General features: G+C 47.2%; 2 protein-coding genes across 11 annotated transcripts in view; one reads left to right on the top strand and one right to left on the bottom strand.

Annotated features, from left to right (window-relative positions):
* Positions 1-5,160, top strand: part of MAP7D3 (MAP7 domain containing 3) — a 58,445-nt gene extending 53,285 nt beyond the window's left edge. For all 8 annotated transcript variants that reach the window (XM_045030857.1, XM_045030858.1, XM_045030856.1 and 5 more), the window contains 2 exons: positions 1,244-1,539; positions 4,247-5,160. In XM_045030857.1, the coding sequence (XP_044886792.1) occupies positions 1,244-1,539; positions 4,247-4,254 (304 nt within the window). In that variant the 3' untranslated portion in view covers positions 4,255-5,160. The remainder of the gene's footprint in view (positions 1-1,243; positions 1,540-4,246) is intronic.
* Positions 5,161-8,012: 2,852 nt separating this feature from the next.
* The window catches only part of FHL1 (four and a half LIM domains 1), a 52,561-nt gene continuing 39,224 nt past the window's right edge, over positions 8,013-21,349 (bottom strand). For all 3 annotated transcript variants that reach the window (XM_045031517.1, XM_045031518.1, XM_045031516.1), the window contains exons 2-6: positions 14,807-14,988; positions 13,591-13,768; positions 12,252-12,421; positions 11,438-11,624; positions 8,013-9,046 (exon numbers count right to left, since the gene is read on the bottom strand). In XM_045031517.1, coding sequence (XP_044887452.1) covers positions 8,892-9,046; positions 11,438-11,624; positions 12,252-12,421; positions 13,591-13,768; positions 14,807-14,962 — 846 coding nt within the window. In that variant the 5' untranslated portion in view covers positions 14,963-14,988 and the 3' untranslated portion in view covers positions 8,013-8,891. The remainder of the gene's footprint in view (positions 9,047-11,437; positions 11,625-12,251; positions 12,422-13,590; positions 13,769-14,806; positions 14,989-21,349) is intronic.

Raw genomic sequence — 21,349 nt, 5'->3', positions numbered from 1 at the left:
AACAACCTAAAGGGTTTTCCCTGAGGTTGGATGACAGTCTGTTACTAAATCCCCAAACAAGAATAGAGCAGAGATCGGCACCCTTTCAGAAGTGGTGTGCCGAATCTTCATTTAGTCACTCTAATTTAAGATTTTGCATGCCAGTAATACAATTTAACATTTTTAGAAGGTCTCTTTCTATAAGTCTATAATATAGAACTAAACTATTGTTATATATAAAGTAAATAAGGCTTTTAAAATGTTTAAGAAGCTTAATTTAAAATTAAATTAAAATGCAGAGCCCCTCGGACTGGTGGCCAGACGCAGGCACTGTGAGTGCCACTGAAAATCAGCTTGCATGCCGCCTTCAGCACCCCTGGTTGCCTACCCCTGGAATAGAGAGAAGGGAGAGTATCTACAGGATTCTCTAAGACACCTTCAATTCAGCTAAAACAATATTAAAAACTAATACTAAAATTCCCACCAAGTGAGGTTTTTACCAATACATTTCTTATTTTAATCTTTTTTTAGAGAGAGAATTCTGCTTGCTTGTCCAAATCCTAATGATGCGTTAGAATTTGCACTGTGAAAATTCTCTGATATTAAATTTTTGTTCTTGCCACGTGTGTCTAGTGACTGAATATAAAGTAAAAAGAACAGGAGTACTTGTGGCACCTTAGAGACTAACAAATTTATTTCAGTATAAGCTTTCGTGGGCTACAGCTCAGCCCACGAAAGCTTATGCTGAAATAAATTTGTTAGTCTCTAGTGCCACAAGTACTCCTGTTCTGTTTGTGGATACAGACTAACATGGCTGCTACTCTGAAACCTGAATATAAAGTGTTAATGTTTCATGAATTCTTCAAAAATGAGTTGAAACTGATGGTTTGAATGTAACACTTTTTTACAGAGTAGTCTGTGACTCAGTAAATGCATGTGTTTTTTATCAAAAATGAATCTGAAAACAAAGCAGAAACAGACTATTACAGCAGGGACATAGATCCGGTGACTTTTTTATACCAATTCTGTGGAGTTGTGCTCTTATTTGATGGTTATTGGTGCAGAAGTGACTGAATGGATGTTGATGCAGTTGTTCCTTCTGATCTGACTTCTGTAACAATCGCATGGCAGGTAGGGCAACTTATCCCAAAAAGTATTCGTTGGGGAGAATATGGGGATTTCTAATTGGCTGACCTCCTTTTCTATTGGTAAATAAGGGTCAGGTGTCCAGCACTCTTAACAAATGTGTTTGTTCTTTCTCCAGTCCTTCAGCAAAAGAAATGGTTATCCAGAATTCAGAAATATTGCACGTTAATGAAGCTGATCGTACGATTGGACTTATACAGAATCTCAATGGAAAGTCTAATGCATGGACTTTTGAAGAAATTATTGATCTTGGAGTACATTCCAAGTCAACCAAACTGAGTTCAGACAGCATCACTGCTGCTAACTGTAATGAAAACTTGAATGATGCTGCTACAGTTCCCTCTAGTCCAAAATTGGCATTTGAGGACGATGGCACAGTGAATTCCTTGACCAAACCTATAGAGACTGCGTCAGGTAATGTATGCTGATTTCCCTTCTACCTCCTGCTCCCACTAAATTAAGGTAGCTTTGTTCAATATTTACTGTATATTTGTGCCCTTTTTTTGAGAATCTCTCATTCTCTAAACCAGCAACAGGCTCTTACTGTTGTGCTTATTGTTTTCCTTTTGTCAGAGGAGTAACTAGTTGATGACTTTTGAAGGGACTTAACTACTACAGCTAGTTAACACACCCGCTGAATGCTCTTCTAAAAGTACAGCTCAATCACTATGAAGCCTCTGCACCTCTCCCTAGGACTACAGCTTTTCTATTGTTTTGTTTTTGTTCTTAAATCTCTTAAAAGGTTACAGTGATCTTTTCTTTAAAAAAAAAAAAAAAAGATAATTTTTGAAATGTTGCTGGTTACTATTAAAACCCTTCATGAGCTAGACGTCTCTGACTTAAGCCCTTGCACTTAAGTATATTCTTGCACTTTGCTGGGGCTGAGCTGTTCTGAGTCTTAAAATTACCTCTTTTAAGGTTGTAGGGCTTTTAGCTGCTCGGCACTTGTGGCAGAACAATCATCCACTTGACACCTGTTTTTTTATTGTAAAATAATAATAATAATTCTTCATGTTGTGGGAGAACATAAGAACGGCCGTACTGGGTCAGTCCAAAGGTCCATCTAGCCCAGTATCCTGTCTACCCACAGTGGCCAATGCCAGGTGCCCCAGAGGGAGTCAACCTAACAGGTAATGATCAAGTGATCTCTCTCCTGCCATCCATCTCCACCCTCTGACAAACAGAGGCTAGGGACACCATTCCTTACCCATCCTGGCTAATAGCCATTAATGGACTTAACCTCCATTAATTTATCTAGTTCTCTTTTAAACACTGTTATAGTCCCAGCCTTCACAACCTCCTCAGGTAAGGAGTTCCACAAGTTGACTGTGCAAGCTTGAAGCTGTGTGAGCTTGACTAGACATGACAGTAGGCATACTCTTGGTGCTAGTGCTGAATGAAAGATGTTCCATTAATATGGGGATAAAACGAATAACATGTTTGTTTCTAGAGCAAATGATTATTTAATTAATATTGTGCACTTGATGCATTTCATTTAAGAATAGTCTCGTACGTCTCTGAGGTAGACTTTGTGCTGATTTTACAGATGAGTGGACAGAAGTTGAGACTTGCCCATGGTCACACTGTGAATTAGTGATAGAGGTGGGAAAAGAACCGAAGAGTCCTGACTCCCAGTCCTCCCCTCTAAACACTAGACAATAAGCAGTAGGGAGGAAGTGTTAACTGTGTTGTGCTTTGCTGGACTGGAACTGTGATTTCTTCCTGGTAAACTCAGTACAGAATGCATTCATTTTTAGAAGTTGTTGGTTAGAGATCTGTAATGCAGAGAACAGTATATCAAAACCAGTGTTTCGTCCCGAGCAAAACTTCTGAGGTTATTGAAACAAAATCTTAATTGCACAAACAGGTTTACAAAAACCAGAGTCTACAGACATCAAGCTGACAGGCCTGAGCGTGAAGTGTGAGGGGGAGAGAATCACCAGTCTAATAGTGGGAATCCTCCAAAAGTTGTTGTCTTGTCTTATCACAGATCATTTGTAGTTATCCATGTCCAGGACTGATCATTAGGGTGGTGAGTCAGAGACTTGAGTGAAACTAGCTGGGATTGGACTGAACTTTTTTTTTTTTAAAAACATTGGAAGTTAGGATCTCCAACACGCCAGTTCAAAAACATGCTCATAACAAGAGAACGCCACCCACATGACAAGGACTCATGTGGACAGGTGTTCTAAATGAAAAGCTGTGTAGTGGAAATGGGATGATTACACTACCCGAGTCATCTCTTCAGACATGACACAAAAATTAGAGCATTTAACGTTTCCAAACTCCTGATAGCTGTCTGCTCTGTCCAGTTCCCAGAGAAGACATGTCCGTGTGTGTGTGTGTGTGTGTGTGTGTGATGTACTTGTCACATACAGGTCTGTCTTATCTCACGCCGGGGTTGCGTTCTGCAGTCAGCGCGTAAAGCGAAAATCACGTATAGTCAAAATTACATTGAGAGTAATGGCGGGCGGAATCGCCCGCACTACAGAAACAGTATTTAAATTATTTTTCTCTTGTTTTTTTTGTTCTCCTGTTTTTGCCAACCCGCAAAGCTGAAATCGTGCATGTAAAATGCGCCTAAGATGCGACCTGTATATGCCATTGCAGTGTGCACCCTTGTTACCACTTAGGTGAGAGGCCAAAGATTGTGACTGGGCCATGGAAATGGAACGAAGGGCTTGCTCCTGCTATGGTCCTTCCAGATTGGAGCTCAGATACAGTAGCTAGCTACACAGTGCCAGTGCTATATTGCTTCTGTGGGTAATTGGAAGACTTCAGGTGTGGGTGCTTTCACACCTCCTTCCATAAACCCCCAGTGAGGTTTGAAATGTTCACCCCAGGTTCTTTCAAAATGCAGTAAGTTAGTCTAAATGGAATGACAGTATTTTGAGCCTGCTAATAACAAATGCAGTTAAACACAAGACGAGTATATTTCATTAGAGAAACCATAGTCTCTGGGCTGGGCTTTGGGCCTTGTTCAGCTACATACGTTTTGAGGTAGTGCGATGTAGCAGGTATGTACATATATTTACATACGTAGATGTACTTGGCGTCTTGTATGCAGTACATATCGCACAGCATGAGAACATTAACCACCTCTTCTTTGCTCTTTGGACAGAACTGTGAACACTAGAGTCCTGGAAATAGCCTGATTGCACTTCAGTAATCCAGTGTTTTATCAAGTACCGAAGGCCTTGTTTTGAAAAGCTGCTTGTCAACCTTTTACCTGTCTTCAAGCTTGCAAAAAAGACCAGCAGGGAAGGGATACTAAACTTCTAAATTTGCACCTTGAAAACTTTCAGGGAGCCTTCCTTGCTGCTGTTCCTTTTCCATTTGTTTAGCGGACTGTTTGACAAGCTTTCCTTGTTAAATATCACCTGTTCTCCTTTTACAAAATCTCCACTAATCTGTCTGCAGGTCCTTTTATTTTCATATTAGTGCAATGTACAGTCCCTGTGTGCCATTGGAAATTTACCAGCTGGCCACTGACAAATATTTTTGCATGTTTCTGAAGTGGCAGTTTGCAAATTTAAAATAAAAATTATGCATTCCATGCATATTAAAACCAAATCCCATCTGTGTTATTTTCCTGTAACATCTCTGTACAGTTGGTGATACTAATAGGATATTTAAGAAAAGCTAAATTGGTCAGTTATCTCTTTGATCCAACACTGGGTTAAGAAACTGTTTTGGATTATTTCTAATATGAAAATATTAGTAGCTTCAAAATACAGTATTGTACAATCATTCATACATTTTAATATTACTGGAACATCCTAAAATTTTACAATATACACAAGTATGTATGCACTAATATACTGCGAAAATGTTGAGTACCTAAATGTGTTTGTTATAGTGCAGTTTAACATTTGTCATGCTTTTTAAAATGTTTTCATTTGAATTACATATTTAAGTTTATCTACACTCATGTAAGTATTATGTTGTGTACATAACAGTATTAGGCCATTCAAGTCCTGTTTTTTGTTCATGTTAATTATTCTACATGTTCCTGTGCTAGCTTTATAACAATGACTGCAAATAGCATATGTATTCCCTTTCCTAAAGGCTGCATTAAGTAATTACATCTACAGTTACTTGCTTTTTACAGCATGAAGAGATTAACTGAGTATCTTTTGCAAATGGCTGCTACAAAAAGTGTAAGTGCAGTCCTGTTCTTATGCCTTTGTAAGAGATACGGGATAATGATTTCTTTAAAGAATTGCTTTCTCAAAGCCTGCTTAAATCCTTAGCTGACACTTCAGTTCCAATTAATCATCTGAATGGCAGCTGCGTTTTCAGTGTTAAAATGCAAATGTTCTTGCTGGAACTAAATGTGTTCCTTTCTTGACACCACGGTTAAAACAGGAAACCCTCATCCTTCCTACTATCTCAACCCTTTGCTATTCCAAGTATAGTAGAACTGTTTTAGACTTAGAGCAGTGCCTTAGGTAAAAAGACAAATGTATTTTTGTATAATAGCTGTTTCTGGCAGAGACAATCATTCTAACAAACAAGATGCTGATATTTTTTTCTGTGCAGATGTTATTTGTTGAATGCTCTGTTACAGCTGTATGTAAATATGTGCGCACTGTTAAATAAACTTTGCAGTTGAACAATGTGTTTGGTTTTTGCAGTACTGAACATTAGGTTACTAGGGCTCTCAAAACTTTTCCCCAACTGCTTTGCCTGGAGATGCAGTCAAATGTTGACCAAAACAACCACTCTAATATACAATAGACTCCATAAACTAAGTGTTGCTATTAAAATAAAATGTGAATGGTTAGAGTCATCTTTGTCTTGGGTAGTCCTGGTGGGCCTCTTGTGCTAGGTGCTGTAACGGCACATGTACAAAACTATTGATGCTTAAAAAAGAAAAGAATAAGTTCACGGAAGCCAGTGACTTACATTCTGACTTCCTTTTTTGCAGCACTTTATACTCAGTAGAGGAAAGCAGTGACTGCTGGGAACATGACTGGACAATGCATCTTGCTTTTCCAAATGGCTGTTTCCGGTGGATTTTGCTGCTGTGAGATCTATATACACAGAGTAGTTTGAGTAACCTCAGTTTGTTAAATGTCTTTTGTATTGCATCAGATCTAATCTTCACCTTGTTATACTTTTTAGTATATTAGTTATAGTTGGTATCTACTCCATAAAGCAGAAGTCCCCAAAGTGTGCGGGGGTGCGGCTGGGGCCTGGGCCAGCCCGCACGGGGGCCGGGGAGGGAGCGAGCATCTCCCAGCTCCACTCCTAGGCCTGGCCTTGGCTCTGCTCCCGGTCCCTCCCCCAGCAGTGGTCCCAGCCTCGATTCCCTTCCCCCTTCCCCCAAGCCATGGCACTGCTCCAGGCCCTGTCTCTGTGGGGTGGGGGTGGAGGTGAGGGGGCGCAAGGTGAAGTTTGGGGACCACTGCCATAAGGAAGAAGCAAAGAACTTGCCAAAGTGACCTGGTTTCAATTAGCATTGTAATTTCTTCAACAGTCTGTAAGAATTCTTAGTTTGTAGGAGGGTTGGAAGATGTGATGCCCTAATGCTAATTATACTTTCACATGCTTCCTGTTAATGCACTCAACTCAAGCGTGTTTTTTCACGTGAATCAATAGGGAAAAGCAGTTTTTGGAACTGAATGTTTTTTACTTAATCATGATTCTTGCGACTTTCAGTATTGGTGGCTGGAGCTATTCTTCTACCATGTAGAATTAAAATGTACAAGGGGATAGTCCTGCCGTTAAGTTTTACTGCCCTTTTAAGTAGAAACTAACATTGACAGACTAGAAGTCGCATAGGTAAGTGATTATGAGCAACTCCCTTGCCCTAAACTATTACTAGTCTGAATGTGTGAGGTCCATTGATCATTACCTGGATGAATAATGGCATCTTACAAATTAACACCAGTTTAATTACCAAGAGGATAAATCATTTCCTTTAATGAAGTGCCAGACGACAGGATTTGGAGAAGATAAATTAGTACCTTGTTACTGTTAAATTTGACACTCTTTCCTTTCTCCAAGTATAAATCCTGTCACAAAAACCCATCTTCAATATTGTTTAGTTACTTTGTAGTGCAACACGGCTTATTTTCTTTTTATTAGACTTAAATTCTGGCCTCTAAATTAATCTGGTAAATTCTGAGGTGACTCTGTGATGAAAGACAAAGTTCAGTGAGCCTAGCGCTGCTGTGAAATTGAAAAAAGTTTCAAGAAATGGAGTATTTCAGGGCCACAGGGTCTTTCATTTTGTTCAAAGACCAAAGGGGGTGTAGAATGGCTCTCTAATTTCCATGGTTTTTGGAGGTTTGTGCTCCCATTTACCTTGCCTCTGCTAACATTGATTATGCTGCTCAATACAGGGCAATGGTTTGAGCTTTGAGTAAGGTCCTGTAGCAGAGCACAGAGAACCACAAAATATTCTTTTGGACTCTAGCAGAGGAGGGAATAGTCATACCCCATCCCCGTGTGTTTGCGGCTGTGCTCAGCTCCCTCCATCTCCCCACTGTAACAGTCATCCTCAAAACCTTGTGTGTGTTCGTCTCCTTCTATCCCCCTGTCCCTGCCCTGAATCACAAAGGGAATTCAGGGAGTTGAGATGGCTTAACGTTGCTCAGGCTGCTCCGTTTTTTTAAAAATAGATTACATCTGGAAGAGGGATTTCAGAGGGACAGACACCGATTTGAGGTTAATTTTCCAGTAACTCTGTTGACCACAGGTACAAATAAATACGCTCTTGGCAGTGAAGGTGTTGGCACTTGGAGGGGTCCTCAAAACAAGTAAGTTCAGTTTTGCAGTGTAATGGGGGGAGGGGGGTTTTAGTGACTTTGACACACACACCTGGATATTTGTTGCCTACAAAAACCAGTGAAGAGAAACAATTGTCCAGAGTTCATGAATCCAAACAAGCATTAATCCAATTTTTATTAGATCTTAAAATAACATGTTGGCATGGTAGGAGAGCTATCCTACAATGTTTGAAAAATGCATATACATTCATTGTATGTTATGCTTCAAAGAATAACTTCTTGAAGGTGGTGAATTAGTAAATCAGGTGTAGACAGCATAATTAAAGTAAAAAAGCTGGTAAGCAAAACCCTCTGACAAGCCAATTTAAAATCAGGACTAAACCTTAAGTTAATTGCCATAAATCTGTTTTAGCATTCTCCCTAGCTAAATCACAGTAGCAAAGCATTATAAACAAAGCCACACCATATACTTGCTGTAACTTGCTTTATAGGGTAGTATAAGCAAAGGCATTTAATGTCTGTATATAAAGTACTCATGAATGTATAATTACGAAGCACCATATCTATGATCCTGGGTGTGATCTTTACATCTCCTTACTGATGGTTTTGGGTTTTTTTGTTTTAGTGGATGCAGAGGTTTGTATGTTCCTTGTCAAAAATCATGTCATTAAGTGTCAAACTTCAACTTAAGTTACAAAATCAGCTTTTGTTTTACTTTGTGCTAATCATCATGCAGAAGAGGCAATATTTGGATATTTAAGGACCTAAAATTTTGGCACCTCAAGCTGTTGTGTTAATGGTTGTCATGAAAGCAATTAGTTTTGCAGCTGAGTAAGTTTTGTTACTGCCGAAACTTAAAATCTACAATCAAACAAGCTGAACTATGCTGGTGCTGGAGGTCTGAACCATTGTGTAAAATGGAAGAAGGCAGAGTTTAATATGCAAGCGCCTTTAGCAGGCCCTTCTGAAGCAGCTCAGATACAAGAGCAAGGCTCCGATCCATTTTACAGCAAAGGCTGAGGCTGCTCCTTACAGTCTATGGGGACAGTCAGCACAGTAAATTTGCTCATTATGATAGACAAAGCGCCTGTTAGCCAAAGGACGGGAACACTTGGTACACTTGAAACAATAATCGTGCCAGGATTGGCCTTCATGGCTGACCACAGTGGATCCTTTTCCAAACCCTATTTAGAAAGATAGAGGGAGTTATTACAGAAGGTAATTAACATTCCTTTCAATAGAAAGTAACTTGTTCTGTGTTAACGTTTAGTGACTTATAGAGAGAATAGAGTAGTTGATTGCTTTCCTAGAAAGAACAATGTTCCCTGACCTGTATGAAATCAGCCAGACCTATCAAGAGCTGGACTTGGTCCCAGATGCTCTGCTCTGCTCTGTCTTGTCTACCGCAGCAAACTCTGCTAGTAAAGGACTGGTGAAAACCCCAGCAGTTGGAGTGCAGCTGTTTTGGTGCATTCAGGCCCCTTTAAGTTTCAGGAGCACCTCGCTGCCCACATTGTCCTGACAACTTCCATTTTTAAACCTGGTTTGTTTCAAAATTTAAAAAAAAAAAAAAATCCTCTTCTCCCAGAGGGGTTTCCCAGACCACTTAGAGCCTCATAGGACTCCACTTGAGGCAAGATCAGAATCAGACCCTGAGTGGCTTAGTCCCATCTCCTCTAGCACTGGTCTCCTGTCCAGTTTTGCCAGTCCTGCAGTGAAAAGCCTTTTCTTCTGTGAGTGCTTCCCTCTAAACCCAGCCTTCCTCCAGCTCTTCCAATCTTCCTGTAAAACAGCTTTTAATACATGTGCTACTCCTGTGGGAATTCTGCACCAAAAAATTAAAAATGCTACATGCAATATTTTAAAATTCTGCATATTTTGTCAAAATAACATAATCAAGCTGGTTTCAACTATTTTGCTAATTTATTTAAACAACAATACAATGGATGGAGAATGGGAGTGGGGAGCATTGGAGGAAATCACCAACCCCCCGCCCCTTTGTCTAATAGTAATGTAGCTAATATTGACCCTTTACTTCTAGTTATTAGTCAACAAATATATGCAGCCATATGCTCAGTGTTACATCATAGGCAACTGACGAGCAAGTGAGGGCTGGGGATTGAAACTCACAATTTATACTGGCTACTGCCCATCTCCAGAAAGGTCAGTAGTAGACAGTTCATGGAGACCAGTTCTAATCACTAAAGCACCAATACGCATTTATAAGGCCATACAGTCCTTACACCACTCTGGCAATGTAAAGGAGCCTTAACATTTGTACACCTGTTGTGTACTCCTGGGGGAATTCACTAAGCAGGCAGGCTGCTACATTCTGCTCTGCCTGAGGGAACGAAGCGTGACCCACACCCCAAAGTCCTGCCCCTCCATGCCAAGTGTGCCGCAATAGCAAGCAAGAGGGACCGAGTGTCTCTGTCTCACGTGCATGACTGCCCAGCCCCTCTGCTGGTGATTTACATCTCTACCAGCTGCTCTGGGTGCCCAGACCAATCTGCCTATACTGCCAGGGAAGGGGTACATGACTGCTCTTGCAGCTTCCCTGTCAGAAGTCATTTTTCTGCAGGGAAGCAAAGAAATCTGTGGGGGCCAAGGACTTTGGAGGTCTTAACTGTGATCCCCCTCATCTGGCTTAGTATTTAACCCACCTTCCCAAACTCAGGCATCAATTATCCTGGTAACTGAGGCTGCTGGGAGCTCAGAACCAGCACATACAAAGGAATTGCAACTTAATTTACCCAGTTCTAATACTCTGACTTATGTTCTGCTTATGAACAAGCCTTAAGGCCTCCATCAGAGTGGGCCTCATTGTGCTCGGTGCTCTACAATGTATTCAAGACAGTCCCTGCCCCGGATTTTGCAAGTGACCAGACATAACCGGTGGATAACGCAAACAGGCAGGTACAGTGCGGGAGATGGTAAAAACATAGCAGGCTGGGATCAGAGCTACTGCCTGGCTAAAAACGTGCACAGCTTGCTCCTTGCGTGCCATTCTCAGACGGCGGTTTTGTACGGGCCGTGTGGGAGAGAGGAGCTGAGGAGGGATTTGGCGGATAAGGTGGTGGCTTTAGGGAAACAGTTATTTTCTACTAAGTTCTATTCCTTTCTATGGATTGTTTAGATCTATGAACTATCAAATCCTATGCCTGCTATTAGACTGCTCTGATAGGTCCAAAAATCACCCCCTGCTTTCCACTTCATTCCTATATCAATTAGTCACAAGGAAGCAAACTAGCATCATGTTCCAGTTCTGCAGGTCTAGGTCGCTTGTTACTTAAAACAGGTGTTACCGTTTGGTTTCTTGCTGATGTTCTACATCACACACATTGTATCCACCTACCTGCCTCCTGTTTTCTTACTCTAATTTGTTACACCACTTTTAGCCCAAATGAAGGCCACCTGCTTCTGTCTAGTTTAAGCCTAGTCTTCAGGAGACTGCCCTGGGGGTGGTCAGGGTGAAGGGGTGAGAAAGATCCTGGACAAATCCTTAAGAGGGAGGAAGGGCTGGATAAAAACGCTGCCTTTGCTGAGTCTCAGTCTGCACTAATTGACCAACCTACCTGTAATGGGGTTCTTGCAGCCAGCACACTTCTTGGCAACAAATGTCTTGTAGCAATCGACACAGTAGAACTGATCCTCCACAGCAGTGAAGCGCTTCCCACCAATCTGCTTTGAGCAGCCAGTGCAGACGAAGCACTCTGAATGCCAAGGCTGCTCCTGGTAAGTGATTCCTCCAGAAGTGATGGCCTGGGGCAGAAAGGAACATAAGGGAAGCATCACTGCAAATCATTACAGGTAGGGCAGCTGGGTTTCAGAACTGGGGTGAAGGAGCTTGCTCCGGTTAGGTCTCGTGTGGGGTCGGGTTCCCCGTCCTCCAGAGGGATTTCCCTTCTTTTGAGAGGTTTTTGCCTAAAAGGCACCAGCAAAAGCTGGCTGAGTTTCTCTGTGCTGAACTCTGATCAGCCAGGAACATCCAGGACATTTTCTCAGCTGTTCGTGTTACAGATATTTTACAGCACTGGTGGTTTACGGTACCAGCTTTGCACTAATGATTCCAGTAAAATACATCAGCAAGCAACAGCTGTCTACTTCTTAGCAGTGGAAGTGAAGCTGTTTGCTTTGCTTTATTCGTTATGCAGGGAAGCTTTCCTTTTGATGAAGGAGTCAAGAGACTAAGCCCAAATGCCTTTGCTTAAATATTGGCATCTGGAAAAACTGACAACTGCAGTGAAATCTTTGCTCAATCTGATGTTTTTCTCAATTAAAAAAAAAAGGTTAAGGTTAGTCCAGCTCATTCTCCTGCTCCTCTGCTCCACTCAATGCTCCCGTAGGCAAAGGGCCCCTTCCCAACCCAAGAACTGCATGGTGACTTACGTTCTTGCACTTAACACACAGCTTGGCAAACTTATGTTCATGGCAAGAGACACAGTAGATATCATCTCCTTTGGGGAAGAAGCTGCCTGTTCCTATCACTTGCTTGCACTGGCTGCAGGTGAAGCATTCCTTGTGCCAGAATGACTTCTTGTATTCAACATTTTGGTCTCCTGCAACAGAAAGCAACGGGTTGCTGGTACAAGAATTTGTGCAGCCCACATGGGTCACTATTAACACTTTCAGGGTAACGCACGGGCAGGCCCCAAGACATTTTATTTACATTGACTGTTCTCCGGCACAGCCCCCCGCAGCTCCCAGTGGTCGTGGTTTGCCATTCCCGGCCAATGGGAGATGCAGGAAGTGGCAGGGGTAGGCTGCCACAATGCCAATTGGGACTCTTATGGCCAGCAAAGTTCGGCATCAACCAGGCTGAGCTCTTGAAAATGTGGGCTCTGGTTCTGCGGCCTAAATGGAAGCTGAGGGCTTGCCAAAATCCGGGCTCTGGTGCTCTCCTCCAGGGAACCGGTGTTGTTTTTAAGGGACCAGGATTAAGAACCAAGTGCTAGGGTAAAGTATAAGCACAAGGCTAAATCACAGACAGAAAAAGGCAAGGGCTTGTTTTTAATTAGACCGTGTAAAGCTGGACTAGCTAGGCACGGGCCAGTCTCCCTGCCCCTGGCTTGCATAGCTCCTGCCTGGGGGGTTAGGCCACAGCATGGTTCTCTGGGTTTTCAGGAGCAGGTCCATCTTCCTGAGCAAGTCAGCCTGGTGCACGGCCATTAGCTGCTGCCTTCCGTGGCTTGTGCTGGATAGGACCCCTAGTCAGAGTTCGATAAGGTGACCAGCTAACACGGGTGAAAATTGGGATAGGAGGTGGCACAGGCGCCAACTTTCCTTGGCACTGGTGGGGGCTCGTGCCCCCTCTGCCCCTGACTCTGCCCCCTCCATGCCCCTATTGGATCCCTCCCCTTCCCCGAGCGCGCCGCGCTCCTCCTCCTCCTCCTCCTTCCCCCTCCCTCCCAGCGCTTGCCGTGCAAAACAGTTGTTTCGCGGCGCAAGCGCTGGGAGGGAGGGGGAGAAGCAGGATGCAGCGGCGCGCTCAGGGGAGGAGGTGACGGCGGCGTGGAGGCGAGCTGGGGCTGGGGGGTGGATCGGGGAGCTGCCAGTGGATGCAGAGCAGCCCCGGAGCACCCACAGAGTCGGCACCTATGGGAGGTGGGGGTAATAGGTCCCTGTTTAAGACAAAGCCCCAGATGTCAGGACTGCCTCTACAAAAATCAGGACATCTGTTTACCCTAGATTTGGACTATACACCAAGCTGGGTAACTAGCAGCAGTACCTGCAATAATAGCTTTGAAGCAGCCTTTGCATTTGTTTGCACCCTCAGTGGAGCTACAGCTGCTACACCAAACTTTGTTGTTTTCCTTTAGCATGAAGGGCTCGTTAACCAGAGACGTGTAGCACTTAAAACAGCGGAAGCAGTTGTCGTGCCAGTAACGGTTTTTGAAATGCAGCTCCTAGGAACAACAAGAACAAAAATGCATCATTGTACAGTGCCATGACACACACACACACACACACACACACACACATCTCCTCAAGCACAAACGTTCTAATGACAAGATTTCACAATACTGTCGCACCTTTTCACTCCAAGTACGTTCCCACTTTAGTGTCTAGCATGACTGAATGCAGCCAGCTCTGGGGTGGGGAACAGCAGCAACCAGCCACCAAACAGCACCATTGGAAGAACAGGAAATATTGGTCATGGACACCAGGATAACATTGGATTCTTTAATAGCCATCATAATATAGAGGTGCTTGGTTTTTAAGATCTCACTTGAAAGGTCCACATGGGGTAGACTGCACAGTACTTAACCTATTTCTCTCTGAAGCACCGCGTGGGGCCTGGCTCACTTCGAAGCTAGGTTCCAGTGAGGGAAGGTGTTTCAAACCCAGTGCAATATATACCCTTGGAGAGTGCGTGGGTGGGGTTCCTTGGGCCTTGGCTGTCACCAGGCTCCCTGCACTTAGAATGCAGTCTGAGGGGAGCTGGACTTTGCAGAATTCTAAACGAGGCCTAAAATCACAGAAAAGTATTGGATTTACTGGCGCTGCCTTACAAAGGACCGTGGGCAGCTAAGCTTCCTCGCTAGCACAAGGTTATTCTGTGCAGACCCCAGAAATAGTTGGTGCTGGGCATATGGTGACATTTTGCCTGGGCTGAATGTAGGAGAAGTATCTGCTGTGCAGTTTTGCCCCTTTTCACCGCGCACACGTCCTGAAGAAACAGTTACATTTAGCCCAAGCGCATCCTACTAGAACCTCGGATTCCCCAGCAAGCGTCTCCAAGTGGCAGCAGAAGGCCAGAGCGGATTGACACATGCTGAACACGTGTCCCCATAACAGTTTTTCAACTAGAAATTTCAGGTAAGAACAGGAAACTACAGCTGAAAGTTGTGTGTGGGGAATGGACTTTCAGCCTCATCTTAACAGCTCTTCTAGCCATGGGAATGTATTGCCATGGGGGTCACACTGGCAGCAGCCCACTGTACCTTGGCGTCAGCGCCAATGGGTTTCTTGCACTCAATACAGGTGTTGGCACAGAATTTTTCAAAGCACTTCACACAGCAGTGGCGTCCCTCCTTCTGCACATACTTCTTCCCGTGCAGCGGGTCGCGGCAGTAGTGGCAATCAAAGCGCTCCGACATGGTGCCCACGGTGTAACTGCTGGGCCCTGCAGGGGGAAAGGAGGGTAAATTTTACTCACAGAGCCATTCCAACACACGTCAGACGCTGCTGGCCTCGCAGCTGCCTGCCGCTCCGTGACACACCTTCACGTGACAGCAGGATTGTGTTGCCAGGGCCCGCCTGCCAGCAAGGCTAAGCGTGTGATCCAGCAGCAATTTCACCACAAGCAAAGTTCTTCCAGGGCATTTTAATAGCAGGTGGCACAGAGCTGTTCATGTCGTGGGCCAGCTGCTCTAAATAAAACTGACCTAAACTGCACAAAATAGACAGGTTTGGGAGCATCTTCAACCTGCAGCGGGTCATGGGTGGGCTTTGCCAAGTAGCTGGCTCACAGCAACGCATTCCAGGTCCTCGCGCCTGGCTCACAGCTGCTTCCCACCCCCACCACAACAGGCCGTCAGTATTGTGCTGTGCCGAGTGCATTATACACCCCCAATGTTTCTTACACACCCAGCATCACAAGAAAAGGCTTCGCTGGGCCGTGCAGCCAGCAGTAATGCAGCGCACACGCAGATGTAGTATGGAAAAGAAAATGCTTGTTATGTGGCACAGGGTTTCTAACAGCAGTGACTGCTGCAAAGGGGGCACGAGCCCCTTCACAGATGCAGGACGCTGTGGACTCAGAGTTGCCTCTATAGTGTCACTGCTTTTCCCTTGCCTGGCCCTTTGGGCTACAGCCATGTGTCACTGACATCATTGGCCTCCCTGGGGATGGCCGGTTTTAAAATTGTGTAGGGGTGTGTGTGTGTGTGCGCGTGTATTCGTGCAGTCATGGTAAGGGCTTGTGACCCAGGAACATGCCTGTCTCTCTCTGAGACACACACACCCCTCTGTTGCCACCAGAGGGCAGCTCATATGATACCCTGCGTGTGAGATGTGTGATATCTTCACAAGCAGGCCAATGTGCCCTACTGCCTCAAGGAGCCACTGACCCACCCCCGCCTCCTTGTTAATGATGGGCTTGCACACAGGGGCAGATGAAGATGTCCTGGGGCACTGGGCCAGAGCAAGTGGGGGGGGAGGGGCTTCCACCTGCAGTCCCGCCTGCATTCTGCCCCGTCCACCTGTGACCCCCCCACCCACAGCTCCACCCTTTCTGCCCCTTCACCACGGCCTGTTCCATGCAGAGTTACCCCCGCTTCCCACAGCCCAACTCCCCTGCCCCACCCCACTGCAGCCCCAAGACTGGAAAAGCTCTGTCCCCATGCCGCAGCAGGAAGTGAGTGCTCCCCCAGGCCTAGGGCTGCAGGAGGAGGCCAGGGGCCTGGGCTGCCACCCCACAACTTTTGCAGGGAACCAGAGTTGGGGGTGGTGGTCTGTGGGGCTTCCCCTATCCCATGGTTTCTGCCAGGATTGGGGTCAGGGGCCATGGGGGCTCCCCCGCCCCGCCTGGGGCCCCTGCGCACTGCCATGTGGCTAACCCCCATGGCTTGCATCTGCTCCAAAAGCTGAATTTCGTCACTGGGAGCAGAATCCAAAAACTGTGTTTAAACTTCAGTTTTCTAGTTGATCTTTGGGGGGAACTAAGTTTAAGCCAATGCAAGAAAGGTCAGAGCAGCTTTGCCTGCCCAGGAGTCCTTGCATACAAGAGTACGTCACTCACCGTAACCCGAACATCCCCAGCTTGAGTCCTACAGCTTGTACCCGGTAATTTAAGCATTCAAGGAGTTCTTCATAATTTAACAGTGAGTGAAGAAAACACCGTGATCAGCCCCCTCCTCCGTTTTATATCACCCGCCAGGCGTTGGCTGGGATGTGTGAGAGGTAGGATGGCCTGGCATTAAGACACAGGAGCAGGAGCCTGGAGAGCTGAGTTAATGCCTGACTCTGTCATTAGTGAGGACTTGAGCAAGGGGTACTTGAGCATGTTTCCAACTGCACCCTGCATTGATCTTAGGTTTAACAGGAAGCAAAAATGAGCGAGAAATTGCCCCAAGCAACGTGGCGCTGCTCATGTGTGACGGCTTGTGCTTCCTCTCTGTCTTTCCAGGGGGTCCAGCAATGGCAAGCTGGCTGCTAGCTCACATCTCGAACCTGGCCCCAGACTTGCAAGAGGCAGATGTGATGCGCTCATGACTCTAGAATTTTCCACTGGAAGTAACGTTTGCCAGCGGAGTTGCACCTTGGCTGGGAGTCAGGGATCACCCCCCCATAGACGTCCAACCCTGGCTGGCGGGTCCCTGCTCAAGACCCCAAGGACAACTTCTGTTCCCGTTCCCTATACTTATCCACAGGCAGGATGAGGAGGGTCCTGTCACCATGGCATATAAGCATCTGCACTGAGCCACAACTCCCTGTAGTCATGTGTCCAGGGTCAGCAGGGGTGTGTGTGAAAATTCCTTCCAAAACAATTAGTCTTGTGACCATGGGGATGTAAAACAGGCTTTGCTAATTTAGCCTGAGGGGCTGCTTCCCTGTTACACTCAGCCGCATTTTTTCAGCTTTCTGTAATGAAAGTGTGAAGTAAACAAGAACTTTCCTCCTTGGCAACAGCTGGACAGAGAGATGAGGCTGAGCCCTGTCAACAGAAAATGCGGAGAGGAAATGCAATGACGGGCTCTTGATAGCCCTAAAGCAGGGGGCGGCAGGAAAACAGAATTAGATTAGACAACACAAATGGTCCTTGCTTCCTGTTGTTGCTGCCCGAAGTCTGTGCTCTCTGCTTCTTCAGCTCCCCACATGCTGGCTTCTCAGAGGCTATGAAGCGCCTACTACAGGGGGAAAATACTCAGAGAGAGAAAAACGCTAGGCCCGAGCACTTGGCATGCACCCTCCCTCCCCACCCCCCGCATGGAGCTCAGCCACAGTACTCAGGATGGGGCTCCAGAAGCCCTTTGGCCGTAAGGATGGCCCAGGGGCTAGGCCCCTCGCCTGGGACTTTGGTGCAATGCCCAGCTCAGCCTCTCCCCCAGAGGAAGGCGCCTTCTGCTGAGTCTCCAGGGACCTGTCTTATTCCCCCTCTTTCTTATCCACCAGTCCACACAGAGAGCCAGGCGCCCGGGCTCCACTGCCAACACTGTGCCAGCTACACCCAGCGGTATCTCGCCTGTCCACACTTGCCACGGACCATCACAAGGATGTCGTGAGGCCTGCAAGAGCCCAGCATCTAGGTGAAGAGCAGGCGGCTCAAATGAACCCCAGACAAGCCCCCTGTAATCTAGCTGCAAGAGAGAAACACTTCACAGAACGAGCTGGGACGCTGCATCATTCCCTGCCCCGCTTCCATCAAAGGCAGCTGCCACTCATCCACCTTACGGTGCAAAGCCTCAGCTCATGGGGACTTGCTCCTGCAGCGTGCTGCTCACTCTGGCCACGATTCAGCAAAGCGTTCTGGCACGTGCTAGACCCAAGGTTAAAGCAAGAGCTCTGCTGGATCCAGGGCCGGCTCTGGCTTTTTTGCCACCCCCAAGCAAAAAACCAACAACCAGGGTGAAGGGAGGCCGGAGCAGCAAACCAAAAAACAAAGTGCAAACTTTTGGTGCCACTTACTTGGTGGCTCACAGCTGCCTGCCCTGGCTGCGCTGGCAAGCCTCTGAGTGGGCAGTGGCTGCACTCTGGCTAGCGGGACTCCCTGCGCTGCAGACATGCCCCGGGCAGCAGAGTGTGCGCCCCAGCTAGCGGGGAGGGAAGGGAGCAGGGAGGAGAGTGAGAAGGGGGGTGGCCAGGGCTTCCTTCAGCCAGGGCACTCGCCACTCGGCCCCCTCCTGCCACGCCGCCTGCCAGGAGGGCTCTGCCCCACTCCCGCCTACAGGTGAATTGAAAGTCGGCGGTTGGCGGGGAGGGAAGGACACGGGCTGCAGGGTTTGCAGCTCACCTGGCACCGGCTGGGGCTGACAGAGCACGCAGCCCGCTCCCAGCAGGGCGCTCCCCTCCTCCGCGCCGCCGCCCCCTAGAGTGGCGCACTGAACGTCGTAGGCGAAACAAAAGAAAAACAAACCAAAAAAACCCACCAGGGCGCAGGGTGGCCAGAGCGGTAAACCAAAAAAAGGCGGCCGTGCCGCCCTAGGATTGGGCAGAATGCCACCCCTTAGCCTCTGCCGCCCCAAGCACAAGCTTGCTCGGCTGGTGCCTGGAGCCGGCCCTGGCTGGCTCAGGGCTACGGTGCTCAGCGCCTGCAGGACTGAGCCGTGATGGCCAGGAAGCGTAAAGGGTGCATAAATGGTCTTCCAACTCCAGCTTCCTGCCAGGCAAGAACCTGGCCACTGCGGGGCACATGCTCATCCCTCCCAGAGCTCACGCCAGCTGGGGCTGAATGTGGATGCAACACACAGGCTCCAGCTAGTGCAAACTGCGGCTGCTCTCCTCCTCCATGGGAAAAGCCACCTGGAGCATATTACCCGTGTGCTGCAACCCCTCTGGTGGTGGGTCCCACTCTGCTTGTGTTGGCAGGGCCAGGCACTTTCCTCAGGCATCACAGTCAGTCATTGCAGCTCCATCCATGCCCCCGGGGCAATGCCTCTTTCAAAGGCCCCAGGAGACACGTGGAGGCCAGACACGGTGTTCTTGGTGGCGCGAGGACAGAGGAAGTTGGGCTGATCAGAAGCTGAGCAGGTTTAGGGTATGTGGGGAACTCCCGTTCTTTGAGAAAGCTTTCCCACCATCCCCCAGGAAGACAGCAGCGGGAAATGATGGATGTACATCCCAAGTGGTGCCTCCTTGTAAATATGCCCTGACATGGATCAGATCCTAAATTAAAGACCTAAACTGAGCCCTAACCTGGGAGGCAGAGCATCTGGCACCTTCCTCTGAGCACCTGGGCCCTGCTGGAGATGGGATACTGGATTAGATGGCCTCCAGGTCTGGTCCAGCCCTGTTATTCCTAGGTTCTTACCAGGGAAGAGAGACTCCATGAAGTCCATTAGGGAATGTCTACACCACATCTAGGAGCAAGCCTCCCAGGCCGGGTCCTCAGACAGGTGCTAGCAGGACTCGCACTCGCTATGGCTTGGGTTGGGTTGGAGCCTGGGCTCTTGGGGCGGGGCGGTGTGGGGCTTCACAGCCCGAGCTCCAGCCCAAGCCACAATGTCAAGGCAACATCTACAGCACACTAGCATGACCCCTGCTAGCGCACGTCCTTGGACCTGGGCTGGGAGGCTGGCTCCCATATGCAGTGTAGACAGACCCTTAGGGACCCTTGGCTCCCATATGCAGTGTAGACAGACCCTTAGCGCTACTTTGCCTGGGAAGCCCCTACATACGGTGGTGATGGGCACCCTAGAAACCCTTAAGAGATTGAAGCTTTGAGCCTGCTAATTTACCATACTCTGAAATTACCTCTTTGAAGAAAAAGGCAGCCAGTACCAGAAGGTCACATTAGCGCTCCCAGTACCAATTCTGCCACAGCTCAGCTGCTGAACCAGTTCAAGCAGGATAGGGTTACATAATGCGCATCAATTCAAAGCAACTGCAACAGTGCAAGGCAAATGCATTGGCTGCTATGACTGCGGTGTACTGGGGTGAGCTCTGCAGCCTTCTATTGCTGCGGTGAAGTGTCAGACCTTCCTAGCCGCAGTTACCCTTTGAAAAAACAGCGACTGGGCTTTTGATTGTCGCCTGCCTGCCGTATCCCTATGTCTCATGAAATTCACTGCCATGTGCAGGAACTGGGACAGACCCAGTTCCCTTATGGCTTCTTCGCTCCTGTTCTGGGTCACAGACTGGGCCCACAGGGCGGGGGCAGGACTAGGTGGGTGCAGAAGAGGTAGGCGAACCTCTCGGATTGGTGCAAGCCTTCAAGGCAGTGGAGTTTCCATGGCAATCAGGCAGCAGGGGTCCCTTTGACCCTTGCTAGTTATTGCTGACGTGCTCTGATGGCAGCAGATGACGGGGCTTTGACAGCTAGAGGACTTGTTTGTGCCCCTTTCTCTCTGGCCACTCGCCAGCCCCAAGTGACTGGTAATTTTCCACTAATTGACAAGCTAAGGGCTTGAATCCTAGTCTCCTGAGGTCAATGGGAGCATTGCCTTTGGTTTCAGTGGGAGCAGGAGCAGGCCCTAGCCATCAACATCAACTTAACACCAGCAGGTCGGTTGTTCTGTTGTGTCTCATTAACTGCAAACCAACCAGCAGCAAAAATTCCTTTCCTCGCCAAAGGAGACGAAGCAGGACTGAAAGGAACGCGCCTGGGCTGCCAAGCTCCGGAGGGGCCTCTCTGGAGGTGAACCTGCTGTTTCCTTCATCCTTACCTGATGCTCCCTGCTCAGGCTGCACATTCGTGTAGGTGGCCATCGGGTCACACTGGATTCGATTTCTTCTGATGTTATTAACACATTGAAATATAAACGTAGGAGGCAGAGGGGGGTGGGCTCGCACCCACGGGTGCTGCCTAGGTTTTCAAGAGGGAGAAA

Source organism: Mauremys mutica, chromosome 9 (genome assembly GCF_020497125.1).
Source record: "Mauremys mutica isolate MM-2020 ecotype Southern chromosome 9, ASM2049712v1, whole genome shotgun sequence".
NCBI classification, from domain to species: domain Eukaryota; kingdom Metazoa; phylum Chordata; order Testudines; family Geoemydidae; genus Mauremys; species Mauremys mutica.
The sequence above is the reverse complement of the archived record's forward strand: the minus strand, read 5'-3'. Positions and strand labels throughout refer to the sequence as shown.